Raw genomic sequence first — 15297 nt, 5'->3', positions numbered from 1 at the left:
AAGCAAATTTTCAACAAATTTTATAAAAATGGTAAGTGGGTAGAAGAGCACTGGCTGACAAAACAGATTAGAGGAGAGAGAAAGAAGGCTCCAGGAGGGAAACAGGAGGCAAAAGAAAAGGTCTGTAGACTAGAAGGTCTGACTTACATATGGGGAGAAATTAAGGAAATTTTTAAAATATACAAGAAAAAAGAGAAGAGGAAATTTTAAACTAAATTATGCAATAAAGCTATGTTAAAAACTATAATTGCTCTAATATTAGTTTTCAGTGAGAAATATTTATGTAGTCATAAAAAATTAAACTGCTTACTAATTACAGTTTTTAGAATCTAGCAACAGACAAAGCTAAAAGACACTTACAGTTACAGAAACTAATGTAAATATATTTGACCACTGCAATTTAAAAGGAAGAGATGACAAAAATTGGGAAGTAGAAAGGGGAACGATAGAAGGGAAGATTAGGAACACTAAAATTTGTAATTGCTAACTTTAGAGTAAGAGATACCATCTTTAACTGAACAGACATGAAAGGAGTTTAAGAAATATTAAAGCTAACAGAAGAATAAAAGAATAGTGAAGAGAGAGGAAAAGTAGTATGTGTGCTAAATCCTTTTTTATTATAGTAATTAATCAGTATATAATTCCTAAAACTGATAAATCAAGCAATATTGAATATAGGCATATTCTTTAGAAATATGGAAGTTGTAAACATGAACAGTTCAGAGAATTTGTCTCTAAGAACAAAACTGGGGATAGGAAATGGTATGGAAAAGGGCTGCTGCTCTTCATTATAAGCCCTATATATATATATACACACATATGCACAGAGAGAGAGAGAGAGAGCAAGGAGGGGCGGGGCAAGAGAAGGAACAACTAAATCACCAACTAGTACTTTTCATACTTCACATTGCTGCTTATCATCAAAATGTTCAAAATCATTACTGAACATCTATAAAATAAGACAGAAATAAAAAGTTCTAGTCTTTTGTTTGCAATCACATAAACAAAACATTATCATCTTTCCACAAAGTTTAAGACAGAAAGGTAATACGTTAGAGAAAAACAGTGTCATGCTCAAAATACAGCCTTGCAGTGAAAATAGTCATAAGATTAATTTTGTTAGACTTTAAAAAGTAATTCAGGGCCCGGCCCCGTGGCTGAGTGGTTAAAGTTCCACATGCTCCACTTCAGCAGCCCAGGTTCACGGGTTCAGATCCTGGACACGGACCTACTTCACTCACCAGCCATGCTGTGGTGATGTCCCATAAACAAAGTGGAGGAAGACTGGCACAGATGTTAGCTCAGGGCTAACCTTCCTCAAGCAAAAAGGAAAAAAAAAAAGTAATTCAAATAAAACTGTAAAAAACATTTATAACTTCGGCTTAATCTCAGCATGGTCATTTAAAATTAAACTTTACCCATGTTGATTTTTGTCTACTTTATTTGGGGATAGGAAGAAACCTTATTGTGATTATTAACACCTCAAGTACACGTAACCTAGATTGCCAAAAGTCCTCTAGTATTTATTCTCACCTTCTTCCTTTTAAGTAATGGGATCCTTGCCTCCACAGCACCCCCAACTAAACCAAGCTTCAGGAGAGTATACTCCATCCAGCTAGCAATTCTTCCCCTGCTCTTGGGTATCAGCATATCACTAAATTTTGGCCAATGGACTGCAAGCAGAAGTGACATGTGACTCTTTTGGATCATTTATAACAAAACTGTGTCTTCCCCTCTCCCCTGCCCCTCTCATTCTCCGTAGACCAGAACTTAGACAGGCCAACATGAGTCAGCGAAGACCAGGCAGACAAGAACTACTCTTAGTGCAGGTCCGACCAATACAACTTTCTGGACCATGGAGGTATTCTATATCCGAACTGTCCAAAACAGCAGCCACTGGCCACATGAGGCCACAGAAGACTGAAAATGTAGCTAGTATGGCTTTTTGGCAACTGTGAAGCTGGGCAGATCCTGGCCGGGGTGAGGATGCACCCTTTCTGCCCTCTCCCAAAGCCTCAATAAAATGGTTTGGTCCCTGACCTTCCTCCTAAAATATAGCTAGTATGGACACTGAATTTTTAATTTGTTAATTTAAATATAAATATCAATAACCACATGTGGCTAGTAGATACTGTACTGAACAATGCAGCCACAGTGGGTGGCTGACAAACAAAAGACACTTGGGTTATTGGATGACCTTGTAGAACAGAGCCGCCAACTCACTCTTGACCATCTGCCTACCCCTAAACTGTTAAACGAGAGATGAATAAACTTTTCTCTTATTTGAAACATTGAGGATTTGAGGTTCTCTTTGCTAACAGCAGCTTAACCCATACCCTAAATAATAGGACATATTTCTATCTATTCACGACAGGAAAAAATATCTTAAGTGTTTGGTCTATGGAAGAGATATCAAAGGGAAAAAAAAGATAAGCTTTTACAAGTAATATCAAAATCAGTTTCTCTAAAAAATGTCTGTTTCAAATGTTCTGTTTTAGTGTTAAGTTGGGTATCTCAACTTAGACAATATGGAATAAATAATTTTTACTTATTTAAATAAGATATGAATAATTCATTTAAGTAAACTTAGGAAACTTTCATCATTGGAAAGCCCAAATTTTCGAAAAGTTATGAAATCCCATTTAAACTTTATATTTAGAAGGACTTTAGGTATTATTACTAAGCTAGGCATATTTTAAAATTAACCAAGAAAATATAAAAACAAATACAAAATCTAAGGAAACAAAATATACTTTTGGCACAACTTTGTATTTATCATTTGCTGCATTTCTTTAGAAATTACTGCTTGCAATAACTAAAATCGTACTTAACCTGAGAGTTAAGGTTTTTAAACATTTGAAAAGGATATTAACAGTTAAGCTTCTGGGAGGTTTTTGTTGTTCTTGCTAATAGCTGAATGCTATCAGAAGAGAGAAGCAGAAGGAATGTGCTTTATATCTCTTGAAATACTGTACTTACTTTGACAAAAAGATTAAGTTATATAGTTTTTCTTTTCTATAAATATCTAGATGTACTTATGTAGTAATAACATCAAAAGGCAGATTGAAGACCTGCATGTTTCAACAAAGCACCAAAGTTTCCATTTTTACCACCATTCTCAAGGTTAAGGACTAACTACTTCACACCTAGATTTCAAAAATCAACCTCCATAAGTTGGTGTCTTTACTTCCCATCTCTTCTATGTACCAATCTATCCTGCCTTCCATGACTAGCTTAATCTTCCTAAGAAGATTTTTTTAATCATATCAATGCCTTGCTCAAAAATATTCAATGAGTCTCCATCACCTGCATATAGAGAATCCCCAGTCTAGCAATCAACACCCTTGAGTCTGGCCTTGATAATAATCCTCTTATGTGAGAAACTGATCTACTCCAAAGTCCAAGAATGAACTGCGCATTTCCATTACTACAACCCTACCTCCACCATTCCCTTCCTTTTAAGGTTCTTCTATATTCCTTCCAGGGTTATCCCAATACCCAACTTCCTAAATTATTGGTAGCCCAAAAGGACTTTTCCTTTCTAGAAACTCTCATGCTGCTCCTTTTCATGTAAGTCTTTGCTTTTCAAATAAGCTTTTTTATAAAGAATATGAAAGTTTTATACTTCTACCTATGTGTCAACACACTATTACATGAACATGGAGAAGCTGCTGTCAGACTGGTTCACATTAATAGAGGAACATGTATGTTTTAACAGCTGGAATGCAAATTCTGTTTAAATTAGATACTATAAATATTTCACCAATTTAGAAAAACATAATTTTTTACTATTAGATAATTTGCAGTTATTCAGTGATTTGGATATATGTATGAGGAGAAAGCACTCTATAAAGGCAATTTAGAATGAAAACCATACTTATTACCATCTATGTTCTTATGCATTATACCACAAAAATTAACAGTACTAGTTATAATTAAGTAACACTAAGTGCTGTAAAACTTGTATATAGTCTGACATTTTTCCGTGAACCAGTGTCTAACAACTGTATACCTACTTTATACATGGAATTATTTAAGTCACATAATGTATGTTTCTTTTTAACCCTTACTATTAAGCATTAGCTTCATTTGAAAAGTGACGAATATGTGGCTCAGAGAGTTTCGTTACCTGCCCAAGGTCACACAGCTCATAAGCCAGAATTAAAACCCTTGTCTAAATACTGGAATTAATTTAGTATAAACAAGTATCTCCATTTCTTCCAACATGTTACATAATTCTTTGAAACACACTGAGAATTATGGAAAATATCACTATCAATGGATTAAGTCCATTACCAAAATAATGGTAACAACATACATTGATAATCTTTCAGCAGCAAAAAAAATTTAGTAAAATTCAGTTAGCTCTTTCCCAAGACAAATTTTAAAAGGCCAAAGAGTTGAATTCTACTCACCGTAAATAATATGCTGTCTAAAAAGGACAAAACCATCAGATCACTTCCCCCGTCAGAACCACGTAACCCCTGAATTATCTAGGGCCACTTGATTATTAAAATAAACATAAGATAGCCTATAAATAAGATGATTATGCATTCCTTCCAAACTGGGACAGTTCTAAGACTGAAAGGAGCCAGGATAAAAGGCATAAATTAGGACTCTCCTAGGTAAAGTGGGATGTGGATCAGCCCACCTTTTAGGTCAGCTTACAGCAAAAGTAGTGAGTGCGTTCAACTCCGGGATATTCTTACTAAGGAACAGAAAATCCTGTTAAACCCCAAAGACTCTGTTTAATTCTTATTGTTTTAATGTTCCATTCTGTAAAATAACACAAGCAGAAGTTAACAGAAACCTATCAAGACATCTTTTTGTATCACTCACCTTTGTGAGCCAGTATAACACTCAACATCACCAACAACTGTCATACCATCTTCATCTTACGCTTCGCATAACTTGCCGGTTTTATAGAACTTGAAGCAAGTAAGGAAACTACAATAGCAATCAAACTTAAGGTCAGCTACTAATTCTCAATGTCATTTTTTTTAAAAAGGTATGTGAATATAAGGAAAGAAGGTAAGAATTCAATCATCTTTTAAATATTTCCTTTTTTCCAACAATTTTTTATGCCTGATCCTATAGAGTTGATTAGATATGTCAAGTATGTAATTTAGAAATACAGTAAGGTCTTCATTACCTTAAAAAAATATTTTTCTTTTATTATCAGATTTTACTATTATACTAACAAATCTACAAGATTATTATTTAGAGTGTATAGACATATTGACATGGTCAAAGAATCATTAAGAGTCTGAAAATCCATTTAAATCAATTTGTCATGTAAATCTTTGTGTTTGTCATTTTAAAAGATATTTTAAATTAAGAAGTTAGCCAGTTGCTCATGCAGGGCCTCAAAAGGTAGTAATTCTAGTATAGGGACAACACAGTTCAGTCTGTTTTAGCTGTGAGGGTCCTGAAACCCAACATTATCAGAGTGTCAAGTATATCAGACCTGATTTAAGGATTAAGACACAAAAATCAAATTGATAGGAGATTTTCTTATTCCATCAGAGTTGGATAATACTGACAAAATATTCTTTGGTTTCTCACAATCGATGCAGACAACTTCTATTCTGCTAACCCATTCTTTATTTGCAAGACTATGAAGCAAATTATTAGGTTATAGCAGCTACATTCTAATTCAATCACGCATCCTAGTCACTATAATTAAAACTGTGATCTTTCACAAATCTAAGCAAGAGATTTCAAAACTATCTCTAAGGATGGGTTAATTTTACATACGGCCAATTTTATCCATGATGAGATAGTTTTCACTGCTTTCACCCTCAATGTGTGACTAACTCTGAGTATCTGAGGGAATTTTATTACATGCTCCACAGCAGAGCTGCCCCATACCACAACTCCAGGGAGCATCACTCACACAGAAACCTGAGCACTGCTGTACAGCCAGCCTTGGCTATATACACTCATTTTACATACAAAGTTGGGGATAAAAATATGTACCTTGAAATTTATTCTGAAAATAAATAAGAATTATATAAATTATATAATTTATACAGCACAGTCAGTGTCATACAACAGAAACTTCATCAATAGAAGTTCCTATATGTAACAATCTCAGTCTAAGGCGCAGACAAATATTTATAGTGTGATAAATGCTACAGCAGAGGCACTCATATCCTTACTTTTGGCTTTCATCTATTATCCAAGTTATAGAACTGTTCCTTTTTCTCCCACATCAGAACAATGTGTATAATGCAAAGCAAAAGTCTACACTTTATATTTATCTCTAAAAACATTTATTCCATAAAACATTTTTATATACTTGCACTATTTCTCTTATAATTTTATTGCTAACGGCTCTCAAGAAATCCTGTAATTATACTCTATATAGTACTTACCACAGTTAAATTAAGTACTACTGTGATCATCTACTTAAATTCTGACTCTTCCACTAGATGTAAGTTCCATGAGGAATCATATGTCTTGCCTAGGTATCTTCACTGCCTTACATTATAGGCATTTAATAAACAATAGATAGGTGGAAAAGAACGAATGATTCAAAAATCTCATATTTGCATTCTCAATGCTTCAACTAATTTTCATTACTGGAGTTCTCTCAAATACGTCACATCCACTTAGAAAACTGCCTCAAATTCACTATATCAATATAAGAGAAATAAAACTAGAAAAACATTTCCTTTTCCCTTCCCAAACCCTTCCTACATCCTTAACTAACCTGTAAATACTAAGATCAAAACATCTAAGCAACTGAAAATAAGTCAAAATGATTTTTCTCTATTCTATCACCTTACATCCAAAGAATGACTAGGTCTATGACATCAATGCCTCAAAACAAATCTTCCTTAACTTCAGCTGATTTGCTACTAGTGCATCTCAATTTATTACTTATCTTCTCTGTCTCCTGACCATTGTTACGCTAAACTTTATTAAAAAGGTTCCATCTATCCCAAATCTTATTCAGGAATGGCGCCTTATCAAATAAAGCCTAATCTCATGAGTAAACATTAACCAGTCCTCCACACCACCATAATAGTACATTTAAAATTTATGCAACATCCATTTCTGGCTAAAATGGAGTAGCTTGCTCCAAATCAACACTTCCACTGAGAACAACTAGAGTAGCCTGATGAAAGGGAAAAGAAAAATGTTTAAAGGCATCAAAGAACTGCTAAGCCAACCAGGACTTGAAGGATCAAGGTCCTGAAGAAGCGGGAACAGAGAAGAGGTAAGCCAACACGGGAGCTGTTTATTCCTCAGCGTTATTTACCAATTCTGGACACAGGGCAAGAGAAGGATGATCTGGGCAAAGCACCCAGACAGAAAGGTACTATAAAGTGGGAAAAAAAAGAAAACCCACAGCAGCATTTTTGGCAATCTCTTGAGGATAAAGAAAAATAACAGACTTAAAGGGCCAGAGTCTGTTGGAAAGGTAGGGCCAAAGACCTTAGCCTAATATTCTGACAATTTTCCATCAAAACTTTTGATAAATCCTTAAATTGCAAGAGATATGAGAATAAAAAGCCAAGCAGAAAACCAATGAAAAACAAAGGAGAATATTTAGAAACTTCATAATACTGAGGACAAATTAATTAGAATTTAGAATCCACCAGTGAGAAAAAGTCCCAATGAACATCCCCAAGCTCTTAGTGGGAACCTTTGGAGGGCTGCCTCAAAAGCAAAGCAAAGCAAATAAGAAGCAGATAGAGAACTATCAAAAACGGACCCCAGGCTCTAATTGAGAGGCAAATTGGCCTTGTAAAGAGACAAAGTTTAGAGTTTAGGATCTATCAATAAAGAAATCCCAATGAACACACCTGGCTCTTGCTTGAAAGCTCTGGAGGGTTACAGCTTGGGAGAGGGAAGGGAGCAATGACAGAAAGCTTGAGCCCTACAAAAACTAAAACACATCCTGAACCAGCCCAGTCTCCATCAGGTTATGGCAACCTGCTCCCACTCTTATTTTTCTAGTAAAGGAAAAGTAAACCCTTTACAGAAGAAAATAATATTATCTGGAGCCTCTAAACTTTTATATACACAATTTCCAACATGAGACAAAAGACACTTGGCAAAACACTGCAGCTTGAATGGCCAAGGACAAGCAGTGAAAAACAGCCAGCAAGAGGCAGTGAAAAAACTCGAATGCCTCTAAATTAGATCAGTTTCCTCATTTCTCCCCTTGTATCATTTTTGTTTTTTTTAAAGAAAGAGCAGTCAGCCATCTTACTGAGCAGAGACAAGGAGATTTAAGGTTTTACTTTTTTTTTTTTTTGCTATATTCAATTTTTTATTGATGCAATTATGAAAATAAAAACCCTTTATTCTTTTTACTGTTAAAAAAATACTAGGCCTTAACATTTATGCAACAGAGTTGAAAACTTCTGTCCACGCAAAAACCTGTACACAGATGTTCATAGCAACCTTATTCATAATTGCCAAAACTTGGAAGCAACCAAGATGTCCTTCAGTAGGTGAATGGATAAATAAACTGGTACATCCAGACAACAAATTTATTATTCAGCACTAAAAATAAATGCACTAACAAGCCTTGAAGAGACTGAAAGGAAATTTAAATACATATTACTAATAGAAGCCAATCTGAAAAGTCTATATAATGTATGATTCCAACTATATGACACTCTGGAGAAGTCACAAATATGGAGACAGTAAAAAGATCAGTGGTTGCCAAGGGTTAGGGGAGAGGGAGGGATGAACAGGTAGAACATCGAGGACTTCTAGGTCAGTGAAACTACTCTGTAAGATACTATAATGGCAAATACATGCTGTTACACATCTATCCAAACCCCTAAAATGCATTATCACCAAGAGTAAATTATGGTTTTAGGGTGATAACAACATGTCAAGTTCATCATTGTAACAAATGTATCACTCCAGTGAGAGATACTGACAATGGGGGAGTCTATGCATATGTGGGGGCAGAAAGTAAATGGGAAATCTCTACCCTCCTCTCAATTTTGCTGTGCACCTAAAATTGCTGTAAAAAAATAAAATCTATTAAAATAAAATACAAGGAATGCCAAGATCCAGGAATATATGACCAAAACCACAAGAAAAAAAGTAAAATATAGGGCCTGGCCCCGTGGCCAAGTGGTTAAGTTCGCGCGCTCCGCTGCAGGTGGCCCACTGTTTCGTTTGTTCGAATCCTGGGCACAGACATGGCACTGCTCATCAAACCACGCTGAGGCAGCATCCCACATGCCACAACTAGAAGGACCCACAATGAAGAATATACAACTATGTACCAGGGGGCTTTGGGGAGAAAAAGGAAAAAAATAAAATCTTAAAAAAAAAAAAAATTTCCTCTGAATTTAAAAAAAAAAAAAAGTAAAATATAATAAAAACAGACTCAAGGGGATCTAGATTATGGGAGTTAGCTGAAAATTATTTTAAAATAACTATGAAAGAAAATAGAAAGATGGAGAATTTCAAGAGAGCATGAAAACCTAGTGTAGTTATACTAATAGTAACAAAGTAGACATTAAGGCAAGAGGTATTACTAGAGATGAAAAGACACAATAATAATAAAAGAGAAAATCTACAAGGAAGATGCAGCAATTATAAACCTGTTTGCACTCTAAAATTAAAAATACAGCAGCCAAAATTTAAAAATAGATATTTAAAAATAGATCCAGTAATTTCAATTCTGGGTATATATCTGAAGGAAACAAAATCACAACGTCAAGAGGTATCTGCACCCACATGTTCACTGCAGCATTATTTATGACAGCCAAGACATGGAAACAACCTAAGCGTCCACTGACAGATGAATGGATAAAGAAAATGTGCTGTATATATACATACATACACACACACACACACATGCGTACACACACTCACAATAGAATACTACTCAGTCATAAAAAAGAAGGACATCCTGCCATTTCTGACAACATGGATGGACCTTGAGAGCATTACACTAAGTGAAATAAGCTAGACAGAGAACGACAAATACTGTATAAGCTAACTTATACATGAAATCTAAAAACAAAATTGAACTCATAGCTACAGAGGACAGACTGGTAGTTGCCAAAGGGAGGGTGGGGGATAGGAGGAATGGGTGAAGGGAGTCAAAAGGTACAAACTTGCAGTTATAAAATAAGTAAGTCATGGGGATGTAACGTACAACATGGTAACTATAGTTAATATTGTAATATATGTGAAAGTTGCTAAGGGAGTAAATCTTAAAGGTTCTCATCACAAGAAAAAAAATATATAACTCTGTATGGTGATGGGTGTTAACAAGACTTACTGTGGCGATCATTTCACAATATATACATATATCAAGTCATTATGTTATACAGCTGAAACTAAGATAATGCTATATGGCAACTGTATCTCAATAAGAAAAAATATTAAAGAGAATTCTTTAGTCAGGAGGAAAATGATTCTAGAAAGAAGGATAGAAATGTAGGACAGAATGAAGAACACCAGGAGAAACAACTGTGTGTATGTGTATATACATATATATAAAAATATTGACTTTAAAAACAACAATAAAGTTTGTCATTTTAAAATATAGAATTAAAATGCTTCAGAACAATAACACAACAGGTGAAAGGGGTAGAAAATGTATTAAGGAGTTGAGATCCTTGCATTATAAGGAAATTGCTAAAAGTAACAACATATATTATGTGCTATATATGTTCTAATCTCTAAAGTAACTTCTAAAAGAATAGTAAAAGAATGTATAACTAACCAGTTAATAGAAAGAAAAATATAATAAAATTATTGATTAATTCAAACGAAGGCAGATGAAGAGGAAAAAACACAGAACAGGTGAGAGACAGAAAACATACAGCAAGATGGTCAATATAAAACTAAATATACTGGGTGATGTCAGTGAAAATAGCAGTCAAAAGTTCCTAAAATTCTCCCCTCCATAAGAGCAACAAGAAAACTGACCCCAAAAAATGTCAGGGAAAAAAAAAAAGACAAATACGTGAGATGATGGATATGTTAATTAACTCAATTGGAGGAATCCATGCATAATATAAACATATATCAAATTATCACATGGTACACTTTAAATATATTACAATTTTATTTGTCAATTATACCTCAATAAAGCTAAAAAAAGAAAAAAGAAATAACATTATACGTTCAATGAAAATATGGTAACATCTTACTGTGTACACAAAAATTTTATTTTTTTCCAAATTAAATTTAGTGTTTTACCTTGCAGGTCAGCTTTTTAACAATATCTCTTTAATTCATAGCCACAATAAAGATCAGATACGCTAATTACAAGGAAATACTTTGACTAAAAACAGGTATAAAATATATTGCTAAAACTGCAAATATATTAAGTTGAAATGTGTAAAAGCATTTCTAAAATACATCTTAAAATAGACATACTTATCCCAACCAAGAGTTTCTATCTCTTCAATAAGGCTTGAGTAGAACTGGGGAGGAGGAGGTAGTGCATATAGCTCTTGTTTATTCTTTAAAGCAACTTCCTGTTTAAAAGAAAAAACTTGCATCAGCTGTGCAATGCTAGGCGATGAATTGCTAGCACCTGATTACAAAACACAATTTTTGTGAGGCCAGCCCAGCAGTGCAGCAGTTAACTTCACATGCTCTGCTTCGGCGGCCCAGGGTTCACCAATTCGGATCCCGGGCACAGACCTATGCACCACTTATCAAGCCATGCTGTGGCAGGCGTCCCACATATAAAGTAGAGGAAGATGGGTATGGATGTTAGCTCAGGACCAATCTTTCTCAGCAAAAAAGAGGAGGATTGGTGGCAACTGTGAGCTCAAAGCTAACCTGCCTCAAAGAAAAGAAAAAACCACAATTTTGCCATCTTCTTTGTGCCTAACTAAAGTGTCAATTATTTTTACAGAAAATCCAGCAGAATCATTCCCTTTCTCATAATAAAAGAGACATGAAAAAGTTAAAGGACTGCACTGAAGTTCATGTAAAAATGTCAATTATTCTATCATTCAAACTTAAGACTTTAATATTCTCCTAGACTACTACTACGACTATGAGAGACGGAAAAAGTTAAAAAAAAAAAAACTCATCTTCAAGGCTTCACTATTTTTTCTACTCCTGTGGATATAATATTTGATAGAAAGAAACATGTACCTTTAAACAAAAGCCTGAACTCTAAATACATTCCCTAGACTTATATATTTGTATACACACCATTATGAATCACATCCTTACAAACAAAAAGGCTTCATTATCACAATAAATACTTACCTGCTAATGCCTTTTGGTGACTTACATTCTGTATTACTCCCAGACCAGGTAAGTGTTCTGCCATCTATCTGGCTAGACCATAGTTCCTATCTCTGCTAGGCTCACCTATGGTATCTTTAAGATGGTTTATGCTCCCCCTAAACAAAACTAAAATTTTATTTTTTACAAGCAATACAAACATTGCTGGAATTGCTGAGGCTAAAAATTATCAATTACTTCAAAGCTGTAAACCTAGACAAATATCTTACTTGGAAAGTAAAAATAAATCTACAAATTACATAGATGTTCATATGGTCTGGATTATCAGAAGATATTATAAAAAGTAAATACAACTTTTAAAACAATCAGATACAATAAATAACAAAATCAGATGGGAACAAGTATAAAATTATAAATGCTTCTGGTAAATATAACCCTAATAAAAGGTATAAATTTTTATTCCTTTAAGTATATGTTTAATCTCTTAGTCCTTATATTTTTTAAAACAAGGATAGGATAGTATTAAATTGAGGTAATACTAGAAAGAATGGATTTTACAAAATAGTATCTCAAAGTCAGGACTATAAACTGAGACCACTTTAATACAGTTCTAAATCTGCTTTAGGATTAAAATAATAATAACTGTGAAAGCAGAGTGTAAAGCCCAGAACATCAATTTGGATTTATTTAGAACATAAGCTCCTAGAAGACAAGGAGTATACTGCTTTCTTTATAAACGAAATATCTAATGTTATCTGCAAATAGTGCAATGGTCCACAAAAATAAATTTGTACTATTAAGATTATCCTCTGTCACTAAAAAAATAAGTCAGTATAGTTCCTGTACTTACGCATATACCAGCTACATAGTATTTCTTTTGAAATTTCTATTTTTATTCAGAAATATTAATTACTGCTATCCACATACATTGAAGGTAAAAATAAACTTGGACAGTAATAAAAATGCATTTTAATCCTACATTTATGATATTTGTAAACTCTGCCTTCCACACCTTGGGTCAGACAAGTTACTCCTATTCTAGAACCTTAGAAAAAAGGGCAAAGGCAGAGAAGCAAAGCATTCTTCATGGAGAAGGAAGCAAAGGTACCCAGGAGAAAGAACACAGGCCTTACAAACAGAAGTTTTAGATCCTAACTTTAGCATTTCCCAGTTTTGAGGCCTTAGGCACCCAGTGACTCAGCTCTAAAATAGGAATAAAATAACCCACCTCATAGGGTTCTTTTAACATATAGGTAAATGTTCATTTATTAAATACATACTGAACTACTATACAAAATCTTAGTTATTACTAGGAAACCCTGTGGGAGACTTACAAAATTTCCTGAATAAGTTCAATAACTACTGACTTCATTTGGGCACCACTCAACATTTTTATCAGTGATTCTATTACAGAAACTCTATTAGTGACAATACAACACAACAAATAAACGACTAACTCTTACATTTTTAGGTACATTGTCATAAATGTGCAATAACATCACCAACTCTGTCCATAATTTCTTTAGAAAGTTAAAAATGGGATCTTATTTTATTCAAACATGCAGTAACAATAAATACAATATTGTGATCGATCTCAATATTTTATTTTAGTTTTAAACTAATGAGTGTTTCTTTAAAATCAAATGACCAATAGAGCTGTGCTTACAATTTAATAAAGTTAGTTTCAGCAATAAGAGCTTAATGGGACATGGTACTTACAGTTTTATCTGGTTCCCTTAGTCTTTCTATTTGTATAGCTTATTAAAATTATGATAAAAAGATAAAAGAAACTGTTCAAAATTTTTTTCCAATGTCGAGGGTATGTAAACCAAAATATGCTTCACTTCTTCACCTTACCTTTTTTAAGGTTATTATATTTTGGACTTTGACAAAATTTACAATCAATTTGATAATCCTTATTATTTAGGGTTTATAAATTTATAAGTCAAAATTTAAACTTTAGGAATAGATTTTAAACTCTTTATTCTGATCCAAAACAATTTACCAAAGCCATACCTCAAAGAGTGGTTATAAGGATTAAAAAAAGGACTCAGAAAAAATCTAACAACTAAGCTCTCAATATGTGGTAGCTGCTGCTAAGAATAAAAATGTCTTAAAAGGAACGACAAAGAAATATCAAACTGCTTTCAGTTTTTAGTAGCAATACTGGAATTGTAATTTTGTAAAACAAATATAAATGGAGAGAAAGAGGAAAAGCATAAGCAAAATATAACAAAAAACATATTATGTTAATATTAGAAACCAAGATTTTCAGAGTAAGAGGAAAGAGATACAAGCATAAAATCAAAGAAGTAAACACCGTACAATGCCAAATTTGAATTGGAAATATCAATATGAACTCATGGTTAACTATTCTCTTTCTAAAAAGTATTTTTTCCCAGCTTTATCCACTGAAAAGACCTAGAAGTAATGGCAATGAGCACTACAGTTTCCAGATTGTGACATCCAAATACCAATTCCTACAAAGAAACCATGGCTCTGAAGAAATAACTGATTACAGTTCTGGGACAGGATGAGTAAATGAGCTTGGGGCAACTGGTATCAGAAAGCAAAGCTGGGTTGTATTAAAAAAACTCAGGAGCCAACACGAAGGGGCTTATTATGCTGACCAAAAATAGGACAATTTAAGTATCAAAAAGAATAATGATTACAATGGATTAAAGTGAATCAAATATATAAAAACCCAAGAGTTCATAATGATACTAAAAAAATAAACATTAGTTCCCTGTGACAGCAGCTAAGCACCAACTCATTATCCTAAAAACTGATTTTTTTTTTTAATAAAAAGCACTTATCCTATCTCTCCAGTATGACCTACACCTCAAGGTAACCAAAAACTGAAGAGGGGAAGTTCTTCTCTATAGATTTTTCAGCTAATTAAACGTAGATGATGGAATTTTAAAAATCACCATTTGTAACCTAACAAAATAGTGGATGTAAGCAATGACCATCGCTGGATGCTAAAATCATTAGGTGAACGGCAAATGGGAAACTTTATACTGGATGGATCGAAACCTATTGCTCAATCTTAACTTTACTAAGAGAGGAATTATCAGACACCATGTGCCTCCTGAA

The 15297-nt window shown here is 33.8% G+C and overlaps 1 protein-coding gene across 4 annotated transcripts in view; it reads right to left on the bottom strand.

Annotated features, from left to right (window-relative positions):
• Nucleotides 1-15297, bottom strand: part of FANCL (FA complementation group L) — a 78692-nt gene that overhangs the window by 45614 nt on the left and 17781 nt on the right. For 3 of the 4 annotated variants that reach the window (XM_008526609.2, XM_070573883.1, XM_070573885.1), the window contains one exon: nt 11374-11474. The exons of the other annotated variant lie outside the window; for it this stretch is intronic. In XM_008526609.2, the coding sequence (XP_008524831.1) occupies nt 11374-11474 (101 nt within the window). The remainder of the gene's footprint in view (nt 1-11373; nt 11475-15297) is intronic. 4 annotated transcript variants of the gene reach the window in all.

The sequence above is a fragment of the Equus przewalskii genome, chromosome 14 (assembly GCF_037783145.1).
Source record: "Equus przewalskii isolate Varuska chromosome 14, EquPr2, whole genome shotgun sequence".
In the NCBI taxonomy this organism is placed as follows: Eukaryota; Metazoa; Chordata; class Mammalia; order Perissodactyla; family Equidae; genus Equus; species Equus przewalskii.
Note: the sequence above shows the minus strand (reverse complement) of the source record. Positions and strands in the feature narration are given on the sequence as shown.